The 27,346-nt window shown below is 39.1% G+C and overlaps 2 protein-coding genes across 2 annotated transcripts in view; both read left to right on the forward strand.

Moving 5' to 3' along the window:
* The window catches only part of LOC124290920 (TPR repeat-containing protein DDB_G0287407-like), a 186,322-nt gene that overhangs the window by 63,890 nt on the left and 95,086 nt on the right, over positions 1-27,346 (forward strand).
* LOC124290926 lies at positions 2,075-21,036 on the forward strand. The gene is made up of 6 exons (XM_046727776.1): positions 2,075-2,213; positions 5,545-5,659; positions 11,166-11,412; positions 14,526-14,736; positions 15,432-15,653; positions 16,303-21,036. The coding sequence occupies exons 1-6, from the start codon at positions 2,130-2,132 to the stop codon at positions 16,348-16,350; spliced, it is 927 nt and encodes a 308-aa protein (XP_046583732.1). The 5' UTR covers positions 2,075-2,129; the 3' UTR covers positions 16,351-21,036.

The raw sequence follows: 27,346 nt of genomic DNA on the forward strand, positions 1-27,346 counted from the left end.
TAATAATACCAAGATCAGTTAGACCAGTCACCTGTTACTGCTTTTGGTGGCCCCTCATTGGCTGGCAAAGACATGGTTTTCAAACTTCATAGAGCTTGCAGGCAACCCAGTTCTAAAACTTCCAGATTGGTCAGATATTCTCATATACCCTTACACAAAGCAGAAGCACCGGGGTCTAGAGCAGCAGCAGCATTCTCACTAGCTCTACACATCCACCAGACATTTGTATGACAACAATGAAAGAGTTTTGACCAATTTGTGAGAAGTAAGGGGTTTCCAGCAGACAAAGCTACACCACCTCAGGTGGCAAAGTTTCTCTGTCACCTAAGAACCATGAAGAATCTCAAGGGTTCAATGCAGGGCACTTACTTAGCAGCTATAAGCTCTGTTATCACCATGGCAAAGGGCACAAAATCACCAAAGTACCTGCACTGATAGCATTATTATACTCGTTCAGACTAGAAGAAGTTTAAAGCTTGGGACATGAATATTGTCCTTAAGCATCTAACCAGCGAAGCTTATGAACCTCTTGAAGAAACCAGATTTGAACATCTGTTTCCTATTGGCCCCAGCTACGGCTACCAGAATGTCAGAGATCCATACTATAGATTTTGGTTTCACCAGATTTGATAACAGACCCAATTCATCAGTATGCCTTGGTCTCCATTTGGGATCTTATTGCTAAAAATCAACTGCTAGGTCAGCCAGACCGTCAGTTTCACATCCCACCATTATCTTCAATACTTGGCAACAAAGATAAGGAAGATTTATCACTGTGTCTGGTCAGAGCCTTACTCATCTATCTACTTAAATGAGCTCTTAACACCAGAAATTTAAACATCTGTTTATCCCGCTCACAAAAGATGCTGCAACAGAAGTCTCCAGAACAACTATATCCTTCTGGATGAGAGTGGTCATATTTCAAGCATTCAGAGCAGCAGGCATAGACCCTCCTTCAGCTTCCAACCCACATGCAGTAAGAGCATTAGCCTCCATACTTGCACAACATGGCAATTGCTCCATCTCTACCATCATGGAAGGATGTTTTTGGAACTCTGACACAGTTTTTGCCAATCCTTATCTCCAAGACCTTGCTACTGAGGATGTGGGGAGTATATGTCAATTTGATCATAAACACCGACGGAGATTCCATGTACCCATTTTCAAAAAAAAAGTTAGAACATGTGTGATGAATGATTGTCTAACATTATGGATTATTCTCTTAACATATAAATAATTTGGAATCAAGTCTAAGCATGTTTACCTGAATCCACAGAATCACAAGATTCACTCCTTCTCTCATGAGTTTGGAGGTATTGCCCAAGTGGAAGAAGCAATGTCCAGAAGTACCATATATTACTGTAGATAAGCCGAATTTTGACGACCAAAAAAAGCAGTCTGTAGAAAGGGGTCAGCTTATCTACGAGTTACACTTTCGTCAAACTTTTTTCCATGGGGTAAGAAAATGACATTGTATCACTTCGCGTGAACAAACAAACAAGAGAAGATGACTTTGTCAGTAAAGACGTCAAATTTGCAATTAAACATCACTAGACATGATTATTTATATTTTAAGTTCTAATTTGTTTTTGTTGGGCATTGTATTATTTGCAGGGATCGAGATTACCGTGTGTATTTGTCTCATATATACAGCCGGGAATAGCTATCAGCTGTGCACACGTTCCCTGGCGATCAACCGGTGATTTAGTTAAAACATACACAATAATATAAGAGCATGTTTCTGTGAAGAAATGGTTGGATTGAATAAGGATTCATAGTGTCATTGTGATATATGACTTACCTCTTTTAGAGTTCAGGAATGGTCATGAAGTGCAGCCAAAATAAGTTTTCTGTCTCCAGAAACTATTCAAATTTTCAACAACTGTGAGGGCTGCAATATGCTAAACTCACTGTATGATATATGTTGCTTGAATATTACTTCGTTGTGATGTGATCAGTGAAGATCAAGCAGGGCAGATTCATGACTGTTTTATTGTTGGTCCTCAGTCATGATGAAAAGATTGTGACATGTCAAAAATCTGCATTAAAATATGGAAATATGTTACAGGTCACTTGATCTGAAGATTCAAGCAGTTGGCAGTGAACACCCTATAATTGCAACTGCGTACATGAACCTAGGCACTCTGTATTTATACAGGAAGAATTATGCCGTGGTTCAGGAGTATACCGAGAAAGCTCTTCACATATACAAGGTGAGATTGTCCAGATTATACCTCAGGGTTAAAAAGACTGGGTGACAAAAGTTGTTTTGCGGTTAAAATAACAATACACCTGAAAAAAAGTTCAGCACATCTAAATACTCAGTATGTTGACCACTAGCAGAACTATGTTTAAATTCAGTTTGTGTATGATGGCAAGTTTTTCATGCCTAAAATTAGGGGACTGGGAAAGGGGGTTGCCTTATATGTGGGGTAGAAGATCTTACATTTTTTTCTTACTGTCAACCAGTGTCCGCTACCCACTGATGTTGTTTGACTGTAAAACTTCACATTTCCAAGAACTAATTTGGTATGTAAGCTTCCAATGTATGTGGATTCCTTTTTCATACTATACATATTCTGGAAATGAATTTTAATGAGCCTCCATTGAACTGTTGGAAGTTTATGTTTATGGTTCATGTTGCTTGAAATTTGCTTGCATTCAACAATTGTTTCATGTAAGCGTTCCATTGCAAACCTTTTTCAATGTTTATGCATGTTAAATGTGTATTGCATTTGCATACGTTCTTTCAATTTTGTTATGGCTGTAACCATTGATTGTTAGCATAATGCTAACAGTTGGTTGTTTGCTTTTTCTATTACATGCATGCTGATGATGTGCTTCATTCAGGGTTGGGGGTGGTGGGGTTAAAGTGTTTGTTTGTCATGCTGAAGACCTGGGTTTGATTCACTATGTGGGTACAAGAGCCCATTTCTTGTGTCCCTGCTGTGATATTGCTAGAATATTGCTAAAAGTGGTGGAAAACCATATTCACTCACTAATTCATTCACTCATTCAGGGTTGCGTTATAGATGGGATATATAAATTGGCATTTGATTTTGAAGGCTTGTAGAGGGGGTTGTCTTATATGTGGGGTCGCACTATATGTGGCGATATACAGTACGAATGATAATAGTGTTCAGTTAAGAAATTATTGCAAGTGTACTTGGCGGAAAGAATCTCCCCAACACACCCTGTGGAAGATGTACAGAAGCAAACCTATGAATTTTCACAAGTGCAGTTTGTAAATGTGCCACATTCAGTATTTAATCTGCATGGGGTACAATGTTCAATCATTTTTTCAACCACTATGGTTTGAAGAAGATTATCAGATGGCCAGAGATTGGTATGAATAACACTGGGAGGTTCTTTAAAATGATTGGGCGTGAAATGAATGTCGACTATACAGTTGTCAGTCGTTTGGTAAGAAACGTCTCTCTCGACAACAACCATTTGCCACTAGCACTGTTCTGAAGCACCACTGGTTACCATTGTTAGGTTGTAGTTTGGAAAGTAGTATATTGCTAGTCTCACGAAATCTCATAGGCGAGATTTATGTCCAACATGGCGATCTCCATAGAAATGCAGAGGTAAGATAATTGTGCTGTATTTGTGACGTAACAACAATTATTACATTTTGTTATGATGTGTGCATCGTTAGGTATCTAAGTAGTTGCTAGGAGTTCAGCTAGTGGATGTTGCAGCTGTGTGCGCACGTATTTTGGAAGTTGTAAGCCTGTACAGAATAAATAGCCACAATTCTTCAATATGAAGTAGTTCTTCCTTCGCGGATCTAACATTGGTGGCAGTGGTGGGATGGCAGAAGGGGAAGGAACTAGATATTTATGGCCTATGGCTTTGCCTGAGAAGTTTTCTGGTCGTGAAAACTGGGAAGAATACATAGCTCTGATGAAAATCAAGTCCTTCTTCATGTAACTCCTTGACACTTGAGAGTTTGGAGGCAGCATTTGCAGCAAAAAAACATTCAACCAACTGTTGCATTTGGTGGAGGTTCAGTCACGAGGATTTGACGCGTAATCAGTATATGCAGGAAGTGACTCATTTTGATAATCAGCCTCTTGGTTGAAGAACGGTATTTATCGATGACATAGCTAGGCCACACTGTTCTCGTGCAGTGACAGCTTTAACTCAGAATAGTGCATTGAGTCCATGAGTCCTGGAGCACATTTAGGACTTTATTGGGTGACGGATACAAGCTTGTGTGCCACCTTTTAAAAATCTGAACGTGTTTGATGCAGCTTTGCACCACATTTGGCTACAGTTTCCTCTGCAACAGATACGACAACTGACAGGGGATATGCGACAATGGGTACAGGCAGTTATCCAAGAACATTGCGGTTACACTAAATATTGATTGTACAATGTTCCCAGGTTACAAATAAAAGTTTCCGTCTGATAACAAACATGCCATGTTGCCTGATCATCTCTCTAGCTCCATACTTGTAACAGGTATCACTTTGAGCCAAATTCTTCATGACACTATATACATATATATGTGTGTGTGTGTGTGTGTGTGTGTGTGTGTGTGTGTGTGTGTGCGTGCATGCATGCATGTGCTTGTGTGTGTGTGTGTGTGTGTGTGTGTGTGTGTGTGTGTGTGTGTGTGTGCGCGCGCGCGCGCGTGTGTGTGTGTGTGCGTGTGTGTGTGTGGTGAGACCTCGGATATCCACACACATTTGTTTTTACGTAAATTGTCCACATAATTGAATATCCAGATATCTGGATTTGTGGCATACACCTCAAGGATAATCCAAAATGTTTATGATCATCAAGCCTTTATTCTACATGTATAGACATTAAAAAACAGCATCACAACATAACTATCATACATTTTCAATTATTCAGTTTTGAAAAAGTCTTTCATTGAGGACTGCTTACACTGGGTGCCGCTGCTTTGTAACACGATGGACAACATTTTGACTTGAATATCAACACACTGCACTTTTATTGCTTTGACTGAATACACAACTTAACAGTTAAAACTCAATGGTTAACTCAGTGTCATCTAGGCCTACTAATCACCACCAATATGTTGCTGACCAATCATTAATCCGTATTTGTCTCATGTCAACACATGTGAGACTCTCGCGCTTCCCTTCACATGGTCAGCGGTAGATCAAAGCTTCGTGCAGATACATGAGTCAATTTTGTGTTGATTTAGCCGGTTGGTTTGTAAAATATACCGTCTGAAACGGAAACCGAATGCCCGTTATAGACAGTCACTTTTATAATGTAAGAGATTGTTTTTTCTAAAAAATTGACCGGAAGGTGAGGTTTCCGGATATCTGGGGTCTGGGTATGCGAGGTCTCATTGTGTGTGCGTGCGTGCCTGTGCGTGTTACACTTCAGTTAGCAGTTAACCCAAGCAGAGGCATGGGTTTCATTCGTCATATAGTTACAGTGTGTGAAGCCTATTCTTGTGGGTCTTGTCTTTGTATTTCTGGAATATTTGCTAAAAGTGACATAAAATGTACTCATTGCTTCCTTCAAAGTGGTATTGATTCCAACTCACTTGTCATTTAGATCAACCAGTATCATGAAGATCATCGGTCAAGCTGGTTTTGTAAGGAAAATATGGCAAATTGCCTGCTGAAACAGAACAAGATCAAAGAAGCTGAACCGTACTTCTGGGATGTCTGTAAGTTGATTGGGGATTGCTGTCAGGAATGATAATGCTTCATTGTCCCCCGATAATGTATTATTGTCTTTCCGTACGTCCGTCCATGTGTATTCATCTTTCCGGAGCAGAACATAAAAGCTGTTGAATATTTCTTCACCAAACTTTGCATATAGATAGATGTGATGGTGAACTGGTGCCTTTTGGTACTTTAGGATTTCTGATTAAATTATTTTTTTTGCTTTTCCATGGCAACAAGTTTGATTTCAATTGAAATTGCTGGTCATGCGCTTTTCCGGTGCAGAACTTTAAAACCTTTTAATGTTTCTTCACCAAACTTGGCACATACATAGGTCTGATGGTGAATTAATAATAATGTTTCCATTTATATAGCGCCAAAGTCCACATAAGGTATGCTCATAGCGCTAACAATCAAGGCACAGCACATTATTACCCCTGTTAGGCGCTAGAAGGTTATAGTCATATGACTTTATTCCACCGGGTACCCATTTTCTTGCTGGGTGAACAGAGACAATTTTGAACAAACTCACTTGCCTAAGGTGAGACCACATGTGTCACATGTGCTTCGTTGTGGGGCAGGACTCAAGTCCTAGAAACTCTCAGGAGTCAAGCTGCCAAACACGGTCACCCAACCAAGGACTTTCCGAGCTCGACGCTGCTTAACTTCACCGATTTGTGACCTGAGCTTTTTGAGCACAGGACCACGTGCCACCACAATTGGTGACTTTTGTTACTTTTGGATTTCTGAATAAAATAATTTGTGCGTTTCCATGGCAACAAGCTTGACTTCGACTGAAATTGGTGGTAGTGCTCTTTTCTGGGGCAGAACTTTAAAACATTTCAATACTCTAATTCCACTTTGTCGGTATTCAAGAACCTAATGACATAAATCAACAGTGCCACTCTATTTCTGTAGCAGCATTATTGAGGTACATCAAACCGTGGAAGCACCCAGGCAGTGTATTGTTGATACAAGCATGCTAGTATATGAGTAGTTTACATATGTCAGTTTCCATTAGATCAATGTGAAAAACAATGTAACATTTGACATAGTCATAACTAGTTGACATATTCATGAAGAGTACTTTACTATTGCTGGGGATATTGATGGCTTTGTCTTCCTGTCTCTTTAGTACTCACTTTCACTGGTGCTCAGAACATGTGACTACAGAAGTAGTAGACTTCCAGAACCCTAAGACAGAGACTGAAAGAATGATCTTATCAGCCAACACTCGACACACAAAAGAAGGACCAGGAATTTATGTCCGACCATCTTGCTTCTTCAGTGGCAGGCTTGACCTTACTCCATGAAGCGTTTCAATCTAGACTATCTACTAAAACCGGACAAGTTCAAGATTCTGCACTTACCACAACTGCAACATCTAATCAGACCCAACAACTACCTAGCTATCAGAGATCTACAAGACGCCTACCTGCACATCCCTATAAATCCGGCCTTGAGGAAGTATGTGCGATTCCTGTATCAAGGGCAGCAATACCAGTGGAGGGTCCTCCCCTTTGGAATTTCCTCAGCACCGTACATCAAAGGGGATTTTGCCATGCTTTCTACCTAGACGACAGCATACATGCGCATCAACTAGCACATCAACGTCAACTGCAGTCTACAATCCAGTCTACAAACGCAGCTGGGCTGGAACTGCAGTTCCTAGGCATCAAGTTCCTCACCACAAAGAACCGCATTGTGCTTCCAGAAGACTGCTGGTCAAGCATGCAAGCATGTCTTCCAGCAGCTCTCAACTCACCTCTAGATGGCAAAGACTATTCCGTCTCCTCTCATCAGCACAGGCTCTCACATGCAGAGGAAGGTTGCAGTTATGACTACTTCAACGCTTCCTAAGTCCTCGTCTTGACAGTCTGCAGAAAATATCCATCCCTCAGCACCTGAAGTCATATCAAAGAGGTCACATCTGGAACTTGGTCACTGGAAGAAAGGACCTTACACATAAATCAACTGGAATTCAAGGCGGGGGCGGTTATTGAGGCAGTTCTACACCAGACGCACCTACTGAGGAAACAAGTCCTTATGATTCACTCGGACAACTCAACAGTAGCCTTCAACATTAATCTTCAAAGCTCAACAAGATCAGCGCCTCTACTGCAACTCTTCAACCTAGCAGACAGCCTCAACTTATGGATCAAGGCTTGTCACTTTCCAGGAGCAAAGAACGTTGTAGCTGACGCCTTATCCAGACCCATCAGACCATCACCAACAGAATGGATGTTTCAGCTGGAAGCTAACAGTATGTCAAGGTTGTCCTCTGATAGGTCTGTTTGCGTCTCACTAGTACCAGATCGACAAGCATGGGCTATCAACGCTCTAGCCATATCTTGGGAGGGATGCGTACACATTTCGACCACCGATCCTTTTACCTTAAGTTCTACACAAGATCACCCAGACCAAAATCCTACGACTGATTTTTGTCGCACCCTTCTGGCCAGTGAGAACTTGGTTTCCAGACCTCCTACAGCTCTTAGGAAAACCAATGCTATGTCTACCAAATTGGCCGAATCTACTGATCCACCCTCACACAAAACAACCTCACAGCAACTCAATAGGACTCCGGCTACACGCATGGAACATATTATGCACTGCCTGAGATGAAGAGGGTACGCCACCAGAGCAGCCAAGGCAGTTACACTGGCCTTAAGACAATCAACTTGGAACTTCTACTATGATAAGTGGAAGAGTTTCAACCAGTTTGCTGCACGTAAGGGAGTTTCGGCTGTGAAAACTACACGTCCTCAGGTAGCATAATACTTATGTCATCTGAGAGCTACTAGACACCTGAAGGGATCTATACTCTCAACATAATTGGCTGCGATCAGCTCCATTATCACCATGGATACGGGAGTCAAGCTCACCAAAGTACCTGAACTCGTTGCTCTATTGAGTTCATTTAAACTAGAAGACCAGCAGCAGAAGTTTAGAGCTCCAGCATGGGACCTCAACATAGTGCTGCAATATCTTACCAGCGATGACTATAAGCCACCAAGAGACACAACTTTTGAGTTTTTAACTCAGAAGACATAATTCCTCCTAGCCTTAGCTACAGTTGCTAGGATGTCAGAAATACACACCTTCAACTACAGATGAACCAGGTTTGACTCCGGAGAGCATGCTGCAGTCCACCTGGGTCTCAGATGGGACTTTATAGCGAAGAATCAGCTACCTAGTCAACCAGATTGACAATTCTACGTAATGGCATTGTCTACAGTCCTTGGACCACACGATAAAGAAGATCTGTCCCTGTGCCTAGTCAGAGCTTTAAAAATGTACTTAGAACAGGCTGCTACAAGAAGGAGGAAATTCAAGTCTCTTTATCCTGCTATCACCTACCACGACTATTGAAGTCTCTCATACTACTATCTCGTTTTGGATCAGAGCTGTCATCCTACGAGCTTACAAAGCAGTTGGGCTGGATCCTCCCAGAGCCTCCAACCAAAACGAAATTAGAGCATTAGCCTTGACACTTGCACTACATGGGAACTACTCTTTATCGTCCATTATGGAAGGCTGCTTTTGGTTCGCCAACCACTATCTTCGCGACATTGCTACAGAAGATGTATCCGGTATCCACCTGTTCGGCCCTGTTGTAGTAGCACAACAACTCACAGTTCCAGCCAGAGGATGAGAAACTCACCCTTATCACGTTGGCTTGACCCCAGGCAACTGTCCCATTGCCACAGGTAGAGAGTCCATGTTCCCCTGTCTTACTAGATAAGTCAGAGCATGAGTGATTTAGACTCAGTTTCAGTAATAGTCCTTACCTTAACATATGGGTCACGATACAGTTTCAGTAATAGTCCTTACCTTCACATATGGATTATTCTAGACATCGAGGTGTACTAGATTATCTAAAATCCACGAAATCTATAAGATTTACTTCTTTTACTGACTTAAGAGAAGGTGGTCCCCCCATTGACATCGGGATCTTTTAGAAGCCACAAAGAAGAGTTCCCAGGGGGTATATGATCAGATGATATTGATCAACCGCTCAGTGAATCCCGTTAGGTGGCTGACCCACCACCTATTCCGTCGGATTCGGTAAGCAATATAGCATGAGTCAGGATAATGAAAAATATTATTATACTTATCCTGACTCATGATCTGAAGGGCCCTCCCAACCGTCCCCTCTGAGCACTACGGGCTTCACTGCAGTCCCTAGTGCGGGCTTATTCAGGCGAGAGTGATGGGAGCATGGCTCAAGTCACATGGGATGCTTTTGGCAGGAAAAGGGAGGCAACTCATGGGTGAGTGATTTTATGTTCCCTTCAGGGAACTTGGGATTCAAGTTTCCATGTAACCGTCGAAAGGAGAATGGAGATAAGCAATATATAGTATGAGTCAGTATAAAATATCAGTTTTATCATAAAACTTACATACTTGAATCAAACTTTTAAAGGTCCATCACCTTGTGTTGTCTTATCTCCTAGTGTTTTTCCAAAGCGCTATCCACTGGCGTTATCTCCCACATTCTGTGGCACACATGATCACTTGTGTTTATTTGTTCTCAACATTGCTAACATTTTCTACAATACATTTTAGCTGGGAAATGCTGGGAGTGTGTGTCCAAACGCCATGCTCCTTTGTTTCCACATGTGATAATTGTCCATCTCTATTGCCTGCAGTGTTTTAGAAATATGCCCTGATAGCTAAGAAGAGGCAGGAGAAGAAACACTCCTATTCAACAGACTTTTATTTTAGTCAGCTACATCTGGATTACAAAGCATTGTTCTCATAGCAAGTTGATTGTCGAGACTTTTATTTTAGTCCAGTAATGGATCATACCAGCCAAGGCACTGAGAGTCTGGATTATAAAGCAAGCTTCAATTATAAATTGAGATCAATTTTGCTGGGTCTCAGAGGGTAGTCCAGATTATGAAGAAAACAACTGTTTACAAAGTGTCTGGAGTACAAAGAGTACAGATTCCACTGTACTTCAATTTTGCCATCTTTACTCAGCAACTCACATTCACATACAAATTATTGTTACATCCACCAAACTAGATCTTATTCCATAATGAGATGTTTCTTTATGCCTGGGGTGTGATCAAGATTTGTTGATTGTAGATTAAAATTCAGTGATGTTTAAAGTCCCAGGACATCAATGGTGCTTAATATCTTTAGATCATTTTTCAATTCTCAAACCAAAGCAACCAAGCTCTGACTAGCAAAGCCAGCATCCCAAGCACTGTGCAGAAAATACTGGCTTTGGCAATGTTTACACTTTTAGCAAATTTAAGAGAATCCTTTTGTGTGTTTTTTTAGTTAAATACCAATTGCTAAATGTATTCAAACCCAGATTTCAATATAAATGTCTGGTTTGAATGAGCCCGGTAATGTTGCAGGAACAAATGGCATCCCTGAATAAGAGCACTTTCTGACCTGCTATTGAGTGTATGGCAACTTTCCTTTCAGAATATGATAACAGCACAGTCATTGTCCTTTAATATCTGAGCAGTATATCTTGCTTTGTTTTTCCAGTTGATATCCAAACAAGGCTTGGCTTCCTGGCTGACTGTTTACCATACGTTCACCACACAATATCTGAACACTACATCGATAGCGGGGAGTATGACAAGGCTGACCGTATCCTCACAGCTCTATCCATGTGTAAGGAAAAGAGGAGAGCTAAAACATTTCTCTTGCTAGACAAACTTGATCAGCAGCAACCAAGGTCAGATGTTAACCCCCGTCCAAGGGAGCAAACTCTGGAATATGGAATGGAATTGTGAGTTTTATGAATGGTTGTGTTGATATGTGAACATCCTCCGGGACAGTACAGATATTTGGTGTAAGTTCCAAGCATTACTGGGGCGGTGGGGTAGCCTAGTGGTTCAAGCGTTGGCTCGTCACGCTGAAGACCCGGGTTTGAATCCCCACATGGGTGCAATGTGTGAAGCCCATTTCTGGTGTCCCCCGCCGTGATGTTGCTGGAATATTGCTAAAAGCGGCGTAAAACCAAACTCAGTCAGTCAGTCCAAGCATTACTGTAAATGGAGAAACTAGCAGTCATAGGGTTAATGGACCAGTGGGTGTTTAAGGTTGGAAGTATTCTTGGTCAAGTATTCTTGAGAGATCAAGACTGGCATTATCTAATCTGTTCTGGAGGTTTGCCTCTGTAAAGTTTGTGAGAGGTATTCAGGACCAGTCAGAGGATAGCAGGTGACTGAGAGAATATTGAAAAAAAAGATATTTTCTCACATATGTGCAGCCCAAATCAGCAAGATATATTTGAGATAATACATATGTCCTTTAAATGCCCTTCACATATCTTCCATGTCTTATATATCCATTGATCTATGCTATCCCGTTTCATACACCGATATTCTTCACATTTATCATTCACCTATCCCGTTTCACGTATCCTCCACATAAACTGACAGGCGCAAAAGAAACTATACCAAAACAAATTTGTCTCTGGCAAAAGATAACAAGAAGAAATGTCAATAGATATGTAATTCATTGTTCAAGCATTCATTTATCAATGGATATTCATAAAATTTACATAATGTTTTTGGACAGGAGAATTGTACAGAACTTTAGACAGGGAAAGTGTGAAATCTGAATTTGCAGTTTAGGACAGCACTCATCACATCTTGATGAAATGACTTGAAGATTTGTCAGATGAGTCATCATCCTACACAATTCAGTGTCAGTAATGGTAACACGATGTTCCACAGAGTTATTCAATCACCGAATAACGTTGTTTGGAATAGACTGCCATTCCTGTATGAGTACGTTCACCAAAGCTTGTCGATTGGCAGGAGTTATATTACATGCACAAATTTGCCGGTCTGGGTGGTCCCACAAGTGTTCAATGGGTGAGAGGTCTGGGGATCGAACTGGCCATGGCAGAACAGTAACATTATTCAGGTAAAGAAAGTTTTGAACAATCCAGCAGTATGGGATCTGGCGTTATATTACTGGAACATGATATATCTATGTTGCTGTAGGAACGGGAATGGGAGACTTGTTATTGTTTTCAATGGATTCAGCACCTTGAGCATGTACTAGTTACGTGGATATGTGCACTATATAGATATCCTATAATAATAATTATTATTGTTGTTCAAGTGTAACCGAAGATCCTTGCCACATGATGATGCCTGGCTCCAACTCCAAGCTGGAGCATGCCAATCGCCCTCTCGCAGTAGTACTGTTCTGCTGTTAATTTCGGCATGTCACTTGATGTAATCGTCATCCTGATGGTATTTGTGACACTGACTGCAGGTTTTTTATACCCATTAGCACCATGATCTTGTGATGCATGTGCATTACACTTTTTATCATTAAAACAGATTTTTGCGGTAATCAATGCATTTTCATCTCGCTTGGGATCAGAATGTTGTGTGTAATTTCGAAAAAACACATTTGGTGTAAAAAATTCAAAACATTAGAATTTTGGAATAGTTTCTTTTCCCATCAGTTGATATTACTCACCTATCCCCTATTTCCCATATTCTCCAAATATATCATCCACCTACTCATTTCACATTTCCTCCACGTGTCACTCACCTATCCTGTATGAGTTTCACATAGCCTCCACATATATCACTCACCTATCCTGTATGAGCTTCACATAGCCTCCACATATATCACTCACCTATCCTGTATGAGCCTTCACATAGCCTCCATATCACTCCATCCTGTATAGCTTCACATATCTTCCACATATATCACTCACCTATCCTGTATGAGCTTCACATAGACTCCACATATATCACTCACCTATCCTGTATGAGCTTCACATAGCCTCCACATATATCACTCACCTATCCTGTATGAGCTTCACATATCTTCCACATATATCACTCACCTATCCTGTATGAGCTTCACATATCTTCCACATATATCACTCACCTATCCTGTATGAGCTTCACATATCTTCCACATATATCACTCACCTATCCTGTATGAGCTTCACATATCTTCCACATATATCACTCACCTATCCTGTATGAGCTTCACATATAGCCTCACATATATCACCACCTATCCTGTATGAGCTTCACATATCTTCCACATATATCACTCACCTATCCTGTATGAGCTTCACATATCTTCCACATATATCACTCACCTATATCCTGTATCTGAGCTTCTCACATAGCTTCCACATATATCACTCTCACCTATCCTGTATGAGCTTCACATATCTTCCACATATATCACTCACATCCTGTATGAGCTTCACATATCTTCCACATATATCACTCACCATCCTGTATGAGCTTCACATGTTCCCATATATCACACCTATCCTGTATGAGCTTCACATCTTCACATATATCACTCACCTATCCTGTATGAGCTTCACATATCTTCCATATATCACTCACCTATCCTGTATGAGCTTCACATATTGTCCACATATATCACTCACCTATCCTGTATGAGCTTCACATATTGTCCACATATATCACTCACCTATCCTGTATGAGCTTCACATATCTTCACATATATCACTCACCTATGCTGTATGAGCTTCACATATGTTCCACATATATCACTCACCTATCCTGTATGAGCTTCACATATATCACTCACCTATCCTGTATGAGCTTCACATATCTTCCACATATATCACTCACCTATCCTGTATGAGCTTCACATATTTCCACATATATCACTCACCTATCCTGTATGAGCTTCACATAACCTCCACATATATCACTCACCTATCCTGTATGAGCTTCACATAGCTTCCACATATATCACTCACCTATCCTGTATGAGCTTCACATAACCTCCACATATATCACTCACCTATCCTGTATGAGCTTCACATATCTTCACATATATCACTCACTTGTCCTCTATGTGCTGATGATGTGTATGCAGGTTCCCTGACAATGATAGCCTGTTTGAGCACAAAGTGAGGGTGCACCATGTTGCCCGGGGGGATCTGACTGGGCTGGAGGAATTGCTCACTGCTAGGGATGCTGATGCAGACACATACGATGATGTTGTGTACTGGTGTGTGGAGGATGACAAGCCTGGCATTGCTGGAGAGGTTATAGACAGAGCTCTCCAGAAGTTCCCAGGCAACCAGGTAAACCACAGCTGGTCATTGTCACTTGGCAGTGGCTATGTTCAGACAGAAAACAGGTCTTAAACAATAAATTTAGCATAGAGTAGGTTAAGAAGAAAGTGGAGAGGACAAGGATGGTGCCACAATTCTCTGTGCACAGTTGAGTCCCTTTAGCATGTCATTACCCTATAACAGTTTCAATTCTGGATTCAGTCTGATTATTATCGGGACAGATTAATCTAATTAATGTTTCTCATTATGAATCTAAGCTGTGCTACACTAAATAACCTAATCTAGTTCAAGTTAAAGTGTAAATATCATTATTATCAAACAGTTATCATTCTTTATTATAATAAGAACTTTATCTTGCCACTCTGTATCTGAGTTTGGTGTGGTGGGAGAGGTGGCTCTGACTGGAGATAATATTACTCTTAGTATGGAAACTGCTTAGTGGAGTGAATATTTGTTCAGCATCATAATCCCTTGTTCTCCTAACCTAATTTATAAAGAGATTTATTAAAGATGATTTCTATCCAAAAACAATTATCTTCTATGCTTGCTACAGATGTACTCTGTTTGAAATACTTAAATTAAGTACTTCAGGAAACATTCACAGCATGATACAACTTGACACAACTCGTGATGAAGTCCAGCTGGAATATGGGCCATGAATTAGTTTCAGTGGCTGTGCTACATAACTGTGTCCTTGTTCCCAGATGCTGATAGGAAGGTCGGTGTGTGTGTGGTACAGTGCAAAACAGTTCCAGAAGGCCTTGACCTTGGTGAAACAACTGGATCGTGAAGGTGTCCACAGTGATGAAGTTCTATTAGACTGTGCCCAGACATTGCATCAATGCAGTGAAAATGAGGAGGCTTATCAATGGCTGAATAAGCTGCTGACTAGTACTGATGCCTTATCTGATGAAATGAAACAAGAGGTAAGCAACAAATACCCTCTTGTTAAGAGGACAAACATGACCAAAATCTGTTTCAATTACACTGGATAGGCTAGTTAACAATTAATTTACATTCTGCATTTTTATTTCAGGCAACTTTGCAACAACTATACATGTCTTGAAATCCCTGAATTCTTTTACAAGGCCTTTTCTAAAATGATATTACAGGATTGTGTTTTCTGATTGATCTGCCAATGGTGCTGAAAGGTCAGACTGTGATTTTGCTGGTTATTTTGAACTCTGCTCACTCTCTGGGTTTGTACAAATCATCAAGTTATATAGCTCTATAAATACAAGCTGTTGAAGGTAACATGATGGTCTAGCACCAACCTATACATGCTCATGTCGTCACACTTGACTAGAATGGGGATTGGCTGGTCAGGCTGTGTGACTCAGTTGATAGTCATCCTACATGTGTTATTGGTCATGCTATCAACCACATGGTTCCTTTTCAACAATATACAGGCTTATTGTCATAGAGCTGCAATACTGTATTATACCAACAAACCATATTCTATTTGTTCACAGATTTGGTGCTCCACCTGGTGGCATATGTCAGATTGCAGCCACTAGGTTATCTAAAGTCAGATATGACCAGTATATCTCTCACACCATGTGATGTGTGTTTCAGGTGGATGTACTCAAGGAGAAGTTGGATGCTGAAGCAAAGCTACAATGAATACAAAGATACTTGGATGAGGGCCACCAAAATACTGATACTACTGCCAGATATGTTCTACTGACTGACATTAGTGACATCTCAAACTTTCATACCAGTTACCACATCACACCTCCTTTAATATATATATAATGTCAAACCTCACTACTGTTTGTACATTTATATATTCATGTGTAATTCAATCATTGTCAATAGAACATACATGTATTTGCAATGCATTCTGAGTTTACCCTATCATTACCCCTTCATTGCTTTGACCCTGGATCAGGGTGCTGCTGCACAAAACGGGTTGTAGTCAAAATGGCCAAAGGACAAAAGGGTCAAAACTGAAAAAGTCAAAAGGGTCAAAGAAAAGTCAAAAGGGCCATAGATCAAAGTCAAATAAGAACATACAAACTAATAAATATGTTATTATATTTGTATCATGTGTATCAATATGTAGTAATAATAGTAATAATATATAGTGTGATCATCATACATTCAGGTGTTGATATGTGATCAAATACTACTGGAGTCTCAATGGCTGACATGGCTGCAGGTTGCTCGAACGCGACTGTAAAGTCTCCAACCATAAACTTACCTGACTGAGACTCGGGCTCAGAGCAGACATGGCAGAGAAAGTGAAATTCCTCTCCATTTTTGCAAAGACAAAGTATTCCTCTCTAGTCATATGCATGTTTGTGTCACAGCTACGATGGGTCCATCTCTGACAACGGTCTCTCTCCAGAGCATGTTGGTTCTTCCTAACTGTCTTGTCACAAGAGACACACTTTGCAGGCATGGTTACCATTTGAATTGTGGTTGAACTGTTCATCTTATACAGCATTCTGAGTCATGAGACCATTCACAACTAATTAAAACGATAATCTTGTTTAGATTATTGACTGGTGTAATTGTCACCAGTGACTCTGTTAATACCTCTTGTAATCATTGACAGTACAGTGTCTGTCAATCAACTGTCTGTCAATTGGGAGATAACCAAATTAACAGTTGTATGGTTGACAAAACTCATGAAATAAACCTTAACCACTCTGAGATGTTTCAAATAAGCAACAGAGACACTGAGATGTTTAGAATTAAAACTACTTCAACAGCATGTAATGAATTTCTTTAATCTTAAGTTTGGCCATTTCTACTTTATCTATGGCCCTTTTGACATTCCTGTTGCCCCTTTTGACTTTTCTTTGGCCCTTTTGACTTTTCCAGTTTGGGCCCCTTTGTCCTTTTTTACCTGTTCCCCACAAAACAATCTTGTTGAAGAAATGGGAGTTATAATTGCACTTGCCTCCAGACAAACAAGTGGTTGACAGATGGATATTGGGATGACACTTAACTAGGTGACGTGGTGTGCCCATCAAATCCTTCATGTTGAAAGCTGTAACAGCACTGGTGTAAGCTGGCACTTATGTTGTTTTTACCATTTGTAAAACTGTTAGTTGTCTGTGATCTTTATCTTTAGTGTTAGCTTTTATATTTTTTTACCTTTTTATAAATGAAACATTTGATTTCCTTGTTACTGTTGAAACATACTGGTGATATTGGTACTTCATCTTACCCTGATTGTACGTTTTTTTATGAGTGACATGGCATGTTAGGTTTCTCAGCTGGTCAACAATATGCTATGAGCACTGTTGCAGGTCATTGTGATGCAAATGTCATGATGCCAATAGAGTCAGATTCTATCATGTTTTACGTAGTTGATACATGTTAGTGGACCTGGTTTTCATGCCACTTGCAATGCGGTCCTATACAATAAGCCGCTAACATCTTTTGTGATGAAGATTTATTAACAGCATGAGCATCAATCTACACAATGGGGATACGATGTCAACCAGGTCAGCGAGCCTGACCAACGGAGCAGAGATCATGAAGATTGTGGTAGGACATAAGCTGTCCACATTTTCCGAAGGTGAAGTAGCGGGGTCGGATCCAGGATTTTGGAGAAGGAAGGGGCTGCACATAAATCATGAAGGAGAGAGAGAGAATAATATTTTATACATTGCATCTACTAGAAGATTTCCCAGTCATTTGGAAATGTTTCAAATATTCTAGTTTGATTGCTTTTTCAGGCAATCTTAAGCATTACATAACTTTTTATTATAGAATAGACATGGCTTTTATGTTTGTATTTAAATATTATTGACACTGTGTACATTGAATTTTGATATTTGATATTTATATATATGTTTATAACTATATTTATATTAATTTATATATTAATGTTATAATATTGCATGCCAGACCTGAACTACTCTTAACAAGACAGACACATGGACCTTGAATAAGTAGGAACAGCTCAACATTCCTTCGTAACAGTAAATTTGAAATTGCTTTGCAAGAGACCACCAAGGTATTTTTAGGATTTCACATTTCCAAAAGTTTATTCTGCACTGACATTTTTGTGTAATCCCTTTTGGATCCCTGTTAAACAATTCCAATGTATTTTGTCAATCTTTTTGTATTTAAGGTCAACAGTACTCTTGCATCTATACAAACAGTTATGACATTTTCTTTTCGTTCATAAAATTAATTTGGTTTAAACTCAACCCCTTTACAAGAGTCTTCTATGAGTGATGTGTTAATGTCATTTGGGAACAGTGCAAATAAAACATGTGACAAGGTTTCTCCTTACCTTAAACCTGACTTACATGTGTAGAAGATCGTAAAATATTCATTGCAAGAGATACATGTAAATGTTATGTTTGGGATTACAGTTTCTCCCTCAAGTACAGATTCTAAAGTATAACAGATGTGAAAGGTTTTCTTAAACAGCTCAGCATGAAAATTGGTCTGTTATGTCCAGGCTCTTTTGGATCCTCTATCTTCTTATGTATTGGCTAAATTACACCGGTTAACCATTTTCTGAGAAGACACCAGTGTCATGAATGATATTAAATGTGAACATAAATATCCATGAATATATCAGCACTGGGTTAGTAAACATCCATTGATGGTGTCATCAAGCTTTGTTATTTTACAGTATCCATTATTCCCTATTTGTTATCGCTTTGTTGAGAACTGTGCTTCCTTCTGCATTTATGTTATCAGGATCAAAATCACCTGACGATTCCCCCTTCACTAGATATCCCAAACCATACAACATATTGAGTATTCATCTGTTTTATGGACAGATTTTATGTAAAGATTCTTCATGGCAACTGCTATTTCCTACCTGTGATACTATTTCTGTTATTAAAATTCATACCCTGGGATACTAATACAATCAAATTATCTAGTTTTGTTTCCGCAAAACATAGAAATAATAATATGAAATATATTCCCTGAATTCAGGGACAAACAGTCAAGTCTTCAGACCACACACATTTAGAGACAAAAGTTTAAAATCACAATGTTATTATCAGGCAAGTTAGTGTCTAATCCAAACCGTTCACCATTTTGCTGATCTGGGGTACGTTTCATCAATGATCATGTAGATAAGGGACAAATCAGGCCATTCAAAACCTTTAAAACCGTTTTCAACTTGAAACCAAACTTTCTAACTTACACAGGCGTTGTTCAAACAGTTCTGTCGAAGCTAACAATAACCAAAATTATACACTATCCTACAATCTCCCATTTCATATATACCATCTGAACAAATACAATCAAGATTTACAGTATTTCTATAAAACACTTATTAAAAACACGTGAGAGAAGTAATCACTTCACCAAATGGGAGTACGACCTTGGACACGATATTAAGGAACGAGATTGGAAGAGCATCAATTCTATCCCATTTAGATGCACGAACGTAACTAAACTACAGTGGTTCGAATATCAAATCATGCATCATATCTTGCCAAGGAATTGTCGTCTCACTAAGCTATGTTAGGTTGACAGTACAAAATGCAGTTACTATTCTAAAGAAATGGAAGATGTCATACTTATATTCTGGGCATGCAAAGAAAATGTTCTTTTTTTGCTATTTATCGAAAAATAACAATGCTTTAAAGCTTGTCATTATCCTGTCAAAACGAATCATTTTCAACTTTAGAAACATTCCAGTTCATACAGAAGGAGTTCAATGAATTTTATAAGTTAACAAAGTACATTACTTCAATAAGGTTTGTTCAAACCAGAGAGAATAGAAGCTGTAGATTATCCCTGGTCAAACTGCCATGCTCTATTCCCTTGAATATATTGTTATGCAAATGCTTAAGATAAATAAACAAATTTTTTTTTAAATCTTGCTGATCTGTCTAGGGAAAAAAATATTAATTAAGTCTGTATTGCGTTCATGATAATGCACTACATTAACAGCAAAAGGCACAAAGCGACTGTCATTCACTATTCGCAGGTTCTTATTTCGCAGATGATGCTCATTTCCTGAAAATGTGTCGGTGTGATTGCCTGGTCACAACTGTCCTTACAGTTGCCTTGTTTATCTTCAGTGTTACGTATTTCCCGTGGCTGTCGTCGTAATTTCCAAAACCATTCTCATATTTTCACGCCTTGAAGTCAGCGTACATAAAATGGAAGTAACAAACACTTCCGATAACAGACTTATCAATAATTATTCTTGTTTATGTTCATTTATTTCCCTCTTTGTACTATTTTACATTTCTCTGCATGATATATATCTAAATGTGTGGCAAAGATGGGCAGCTGTTTAAACAAAATTAATGCACGATAGAGAAACACACATTCAATATCTTCCTCCGATTGACGAATAAACATTGAAGTGAATTTCTACTGTGTACTATTATTATTCAACTATTAACGTTAAACAGAACGTTAAAATGATATACGTTGCTACCACGCATATTACGCAACTTTATTCACCATTCGACAAACCTCTGGTACCTGGCGAAATTTATTCAAGGGACGCAACTCCAAACTGTTAACTTTTCCAAGAGGGCGCAGTGGTTTGTATACATCACTTCGAGCAGACGACGCGACATGATCACAAGTTTGGCCATAGGAGTAAAGGTTTCCTCGAATATATGGCGGTAAATGTTTCATTATGTGCAACTTTATTTCCAAACTGTACCCACTGAAAAACAGCCATGGTTCTTTCAGAAATAGCAGGATGAATGATTATTTTCTTGACATTGAAAACTATGTTCCAGAACTTCATGAACGAAGCGCAAGAGGTATATATGCCTATCGGTAGTCACACTGTGACAAGGACACCACAGTCGGACACAGAACATATCTCCAATCCTTGGGGTTTTTTTTAATTAAAACGCGAGTATTGGGGAATCAGCTCGCTTGGCAAGAGGTTGACGATACCAACCCACACACACAACACGATATCTGAGTAAATAAATGAGGAGTTTATTACACAGCAGTCACTGGATAATATTTTACATAATCAGTCAATAATAGAATGGTTTTCAATTAATTATTACATGTTCACAATGCAATCAGCTTTCAAAGTACATAAACATCACATGTAGATTCGTTACACATTTATCACAACGTAATACAATAGTTCGGTACTCTTTAATTATGATCAGCGTTTCATTGAGTAGTATATGTTTATTAGTTTTCGAGTTAGATTGCAATTCATCGGTCCGATTTTGAGCCAAACGGACTATATACTACCGTAGGAACCAACCCTTCTTGTTTTCGGGATGTGCATACCCCCCTTATAATACACGCCAATAATAGCGATTTGAAACTATGATCGTTTGTTAAACAAAATTTATCCTAAGTTGAATAAAATTCTGAGATTTAAAAGTTCAATTGGCAAGGTAAAATTATGAGGATTCGCAATCTTAATTTCACTTTATTTGATTTACTTTTTTTGTTTAAAGTGAAATCATCGGTACGTTTCCACTGCAAACAGACTATAGATGTTAATCAATATATGAGACATATTCAACACACAAGAAAGCGCATATAATATCTTTGAGATGGACCCTTGTGCTTGTAGGCAGCACGTGCATTTCATGCTAGGTGTGTCGACGGTCCGTCATCATACCTGGCTGAGCGACCTAATTGTCATCTATAGTCTGACCAATTGTTTTAAACAGCTATTCGTATTTATTCTAAGTTTTGCCCGATTTTACGAGTAAACATGCTTTTCTGGATATCCTATTAGGCATCCCATTGAACGCCCAGTTAGGCCGATGTGGGTTATTTCGACTTCTTACACACCCGTGGGTGAGAAACCCATGTGAGAAAACTGGTATCACACATATGTGTGAGATCGATTTCTAATCCCGTGATTGGCTACTCCATGGTGATGACCTAGGGTCAGGTTATGACGGACTACTTTCCTGATTAAAATTCATTGATAAGTTACTCGTGCTTCAATCGAACAGAAACCTGTTACTCGTGCAAAAAGATACCCTTTACACCTACCTGTTATTTTCGCGATTTGCAACATAAACAGGTATATATACAATGAGTCACAAGTAGAATAAATATAAAACGAATCTATTTATTTTCTAATTCCTTTTATTAAAACTTTTGATTCCTAGTCATGAATTCAAAATGGCTCCAACAATCAGTGATACCTGTGTAAACAATTATGTGAAAATCACCGTTAGAGATAAAACCCTTGATTCCTTTGATATTCAAAATGTACAACACTGGTACTTTTACTGGAGAGATGCGACAAGTGTCATGTGTCGTCTTGCAAATATACCTGACACGATAACGTCAGTGCCTGTCCATTGTGAGATCGATTTGCCTCGTTGTTTCTTTGATGCATTGATGAAGATGACATTTTTCACTGATACACATGATGGAGACCCACTTCCAGCTCCGAGATACTATGTGATTCCAATGTTATCAAATTCACTCATGACAATCAGAACCAAAACACACTCGTTGAAACAATGTACGACATGGTACGTTTTGCAAGGCTTCATGAGTGCAAATGGCGGCACACGTCCTTTCTATTCAATCGAACATGTACAGGAACGGTTGATCTACACATAAGTCATTGCTCAAGATATTCCTCCGACGCATGATAATGAAAAGTTTATGTCTTGATAACTTACAGGATGTAATCAACTCACATTTCATACTGAAAACTCCGTAAATTCCATTACATTCCAAGTGGCAGTTTCTGGCTCGGGAAAACGAGAAGGATGTGGCGAAGAAGAGTAGTCCCCCATTGATAGTGAACGTAACCTCAGCAATGTCACATTCAAGCACACTGGGTGCACCTAATTACACACACTCAGTAGTTTTGGCTCCGGTCGATGGGAGAACATGGAACGTAAACTGGTACACAAGTACAGATCCCCAATGTGCAGAGATATCCAAACAATCTTCCGATGACGACAACCACCAAGCGATAACGATGACGTCACTCGCTCAAATATTTTACGCTTGCAAGAATTAAAATCATCCACATTTGCATGGTAACATCATCGTTTTAGAGGGTTTAATTAATGGTCTGTGATCTTATCTAGTTATCATTATCACTATATTGCCTTGATGATGCGAAGAGTTGGCAGAAACCTTTTGTGGAGGGTCACCTTGGTGATGAGTAGTGATTAGGAAGCCAAGTGACGTCACTCATTCATAAACGTTGTGTTGTGTATTATTGCGCACCTACGATGAGAAAACATGAAATTTGAATCTATTCGACCATAAAATGGTGCAGTTTTATGGTGTGTAAGAAACAGATTACTGTACTCGTGTCTATCAGATACCATTTATTTACAACTCGTTGTTTCAAAACGTATTTAACTCGCTTTCGCTCGTTAAATACGTTTTGAAACAACTCGTTGTAAGATAAATGGTATCTGACAGACACTCGTTTAGTAATCTCTATTTATTACCCACGTGGTCAACGTATGGGAGTTGCATACTAATCTCGTACGTCACACGTGTGTCGTATCGCGTTGACCTGTGTCGTAACGACTTGACCTGAGATTCTAACGATTTGATTGGATAACCGATGACCTCTCAGTTAGGTCATGTTGTGACGGAACTACTTTTTCATTCATAACAAACACGTGGATCCATTCATTCTACAACTAAATGCATTGTGGGAATGTAAACATCGCGAACGTTGCCGTGTCGCTGTTTTATTGTGAGTCGAACTGAGACATTATACCCGTCGAAAAACGTAAACGCAATGTTTCCACCAGTGATGTTAGCCGAATGAAGCAACTGCAAACCAAGAAACGGGGTGCTACGGAGTAGTTTACTGTAGGAGGCTGTACGAGGCAAAGACAACTGACATGCATCGTGACGTCGGTTACCAAGGCAGTGACGTCATTACAGTGACGTCATGCAAATATTGTACTACAGTACAAAACTCTTCCGCAACCTCTTTATGAAACCGGTTTCGGTTTGAAACCAAAATATTAACAAAACTACGTTATTTTGTCAATTTAATGCATGTAAGACGTGGGTAATAAAATAAAATACCACACTCTCGGTCTCATTACATACGAATTATATGAAACTCGTGACCTTCCTATGTTATCTGACCTCGCTTTCGCTCGGTCAGATACCATAGGAAGGACACTCGTTTCGTATAATTCGTATGTAATGAGACCTCGTGTAGTATTCTCTATTTATTACTCACCCGTTGAAGATATCACTGTTTAATAATTTTACACATTGTGTAAATCACTTGGTGCCGTACGTATGACGTAAAACTGGTTTACAGTTATGACGTCACAATGCTAATACCACTGTCACAATAGTATTAGACCTTGCTTGACTCACGGAAAGCTGAAAGTCATAACACTCGTTCAATATTCTTAGGAAAGAAGTACTTTGTACTTTGCTCGATATTATTTTGCTAATGGTGGGTGAGTAATAAATAAAATACTAAACTATGTCCCGTGTAATACCATATCTATGAAACGAGTGAATGAATTGTTATCTAACGAGCGAAAGCCCTTTAGTATTCTCTATATATGCTATTTGCAATTGTGTAAATTTTAGGGATACAGAGTAACAGCCAAAAACACTTCTTTTCCTATTTCCGACAGTACTTTCAGATATGTTTTATTTGCATAACTATGTTTCATTGTACCGATCGAGTAGATTAAGGCGAGCCACCATGGTGTTCTCTCTGACAGCAAGGAGCTTAATGGCCTTTAGGGCATCTTCCTCGGATTTTTCTGAGAGGATCCGCCAGCTGAACGAGTGAGATCACTGTTCAGTGTCTCGTCGCAGCATTCAAGCTGTAAAACGCGGTCCTTCCCTGTGACCTTGGTCGCCTGGACATAGTCTTTCCATCTGGATTTAAAGTACATGTATGACCAATCTCCGCTTGTTCCGGCAGATGATATGCTTGATCGTTTCACTTTTTCTACTTTGGCAGAGATGACAGGTCCTGCAGTGTGGACTGTTGCATGGGCTTTTAACAGTGCTGCAACCACTACAGAATCTAGGTCTTCTGTCACAAAGTCACATTACGGAATAGGGCATCCAACGACTGGCATGTTTGCGTCTTGGAACTGTAGCTTAGATTCTCTGATGTACAAAGTTGCAGAGGTGAAAGATTTCCATCATAAATAAGTAGGCAATACTTTTTTGCAAATAACTGTTTATTCACGATCGATCATAAATGATGGAGATCTGCAATGAGAATAAACACATCATTTATAACGGGGATAATTAGATAACATATAATCCTCTAAATATAAGAATACTGAATACAAGAACACTGAGTCAACACAGTTTCGTTTATTTATTGAAATTGCAAACGCATTAAATGTTCAATAAAACAATTTTCGAAAACTATTTAATCATGAACACTGGTTTCAATTCATTCCCCTGTTTTGCACCTATACGCTGTGTTTGACGTCTGTGCAATAATATCATTTACATAATGAATTGATGAACACAGTAAACTCTCATTACTTAAATACCCGGGTGACCCCGTTCACTGATCAGTGGCCTCTCCTCCCACTCTTGGTTTCACGCCCCAATTATCTCTTTAATTATGTTATCATGTCAGAAACAGAAACTGTTATAACAATTGAGACATTTAACAACCCACTAGTCTACATTCTATTGCTAGTATATATATTATTGTATTGTGACATTTTTCTGAGACATTTTATCCGTGGCGTTTTTTCTTGTGACTTTCTTTCCTACATTTATAATTCTATTTCCACAGTAAATGATGGTAGTATCCTGGTCAGACCACATGGTTACCGCGCTTATTCTCCTGACGAACTGGTGCGCTGGCACCACTCGTGACTACGGTAAACTGTTTAACAAAAAGGCACAGATATCAAAATAATGGTCTGGGAATATGACAAATTGCAAATCTTTTTTAAAAAAAAAAAAACAAAACAAACAAAGCCAGAAATGTATGCTTTGTATTCTTTTCTCATAAAGACAAAATGACTTTTCAGAAAACTAATTCAAATGAAATAGAGAAATGCACTAAGATTATAATTTTTCTGAAATAATAATTCTGAAACAAAACAGAAGCAAAAAGTTCAGTGTTAAACATAATTCAGTGAACAAAATGCATTTTGCTGGCAGAGGTTAACATCAGCAACAACTAAATATAACAACAACATAATGGTAATGTGTAAAACTATAAAACACAAGTTCACAGACTTTTTGTAAACAAACTTGAAATGTTTGAAATTCCTTTACCCTTTAGTTTAAACATATTTTATTCACAATGTGAAAAGGATCGGGGACAAGTTCTTTCAACTTATTAAGCCCCTCTCCGAGACTAGTGGGTTGTATTAAACCCCTCTCCTTTACCCTTTTTTGCAGAACCGTGGCATAATGTTTTGTGTCTCACAGAATTATGGACATGGATTATGACCCAATATGGTCAAAAACGAAAATTCACAAGGACATTGATATTGTGTAAAATGCATGTCTGTGTTTTTAATAAGATAAAGATACGATAAATGAAATATTCCTCGAGAGATATTGATAAAAATCTTATTTCGATTTTTTCACAATCCTCTTTTTACACACGCCGGTTTATTGTTTACATCCTGTTTTGTATGACAACCGGCGAGTGACATTACCATCACTTTATATCATCCTTAGCTATTCACCGATGCCGTGATGGGAACATCAAAACTGAAAGACCCTCGAA

The sequence above is a fragment of the Haliotis rubra genome, unplaced genomic scaffold (assembly GCF_003918875.1).
Source record: "Haliotis rubra isolate DU_JTF1 unplaced genomic scaffold, ASM391887v1 Scf1128, whole genome shotgun sequence".
Lineage (NCBI taxonomy): Eukaryota > Metazoa > Mollusca > Gastropoda > Lepetellida > Haliotidae > Haliotis > Haliotis rubra.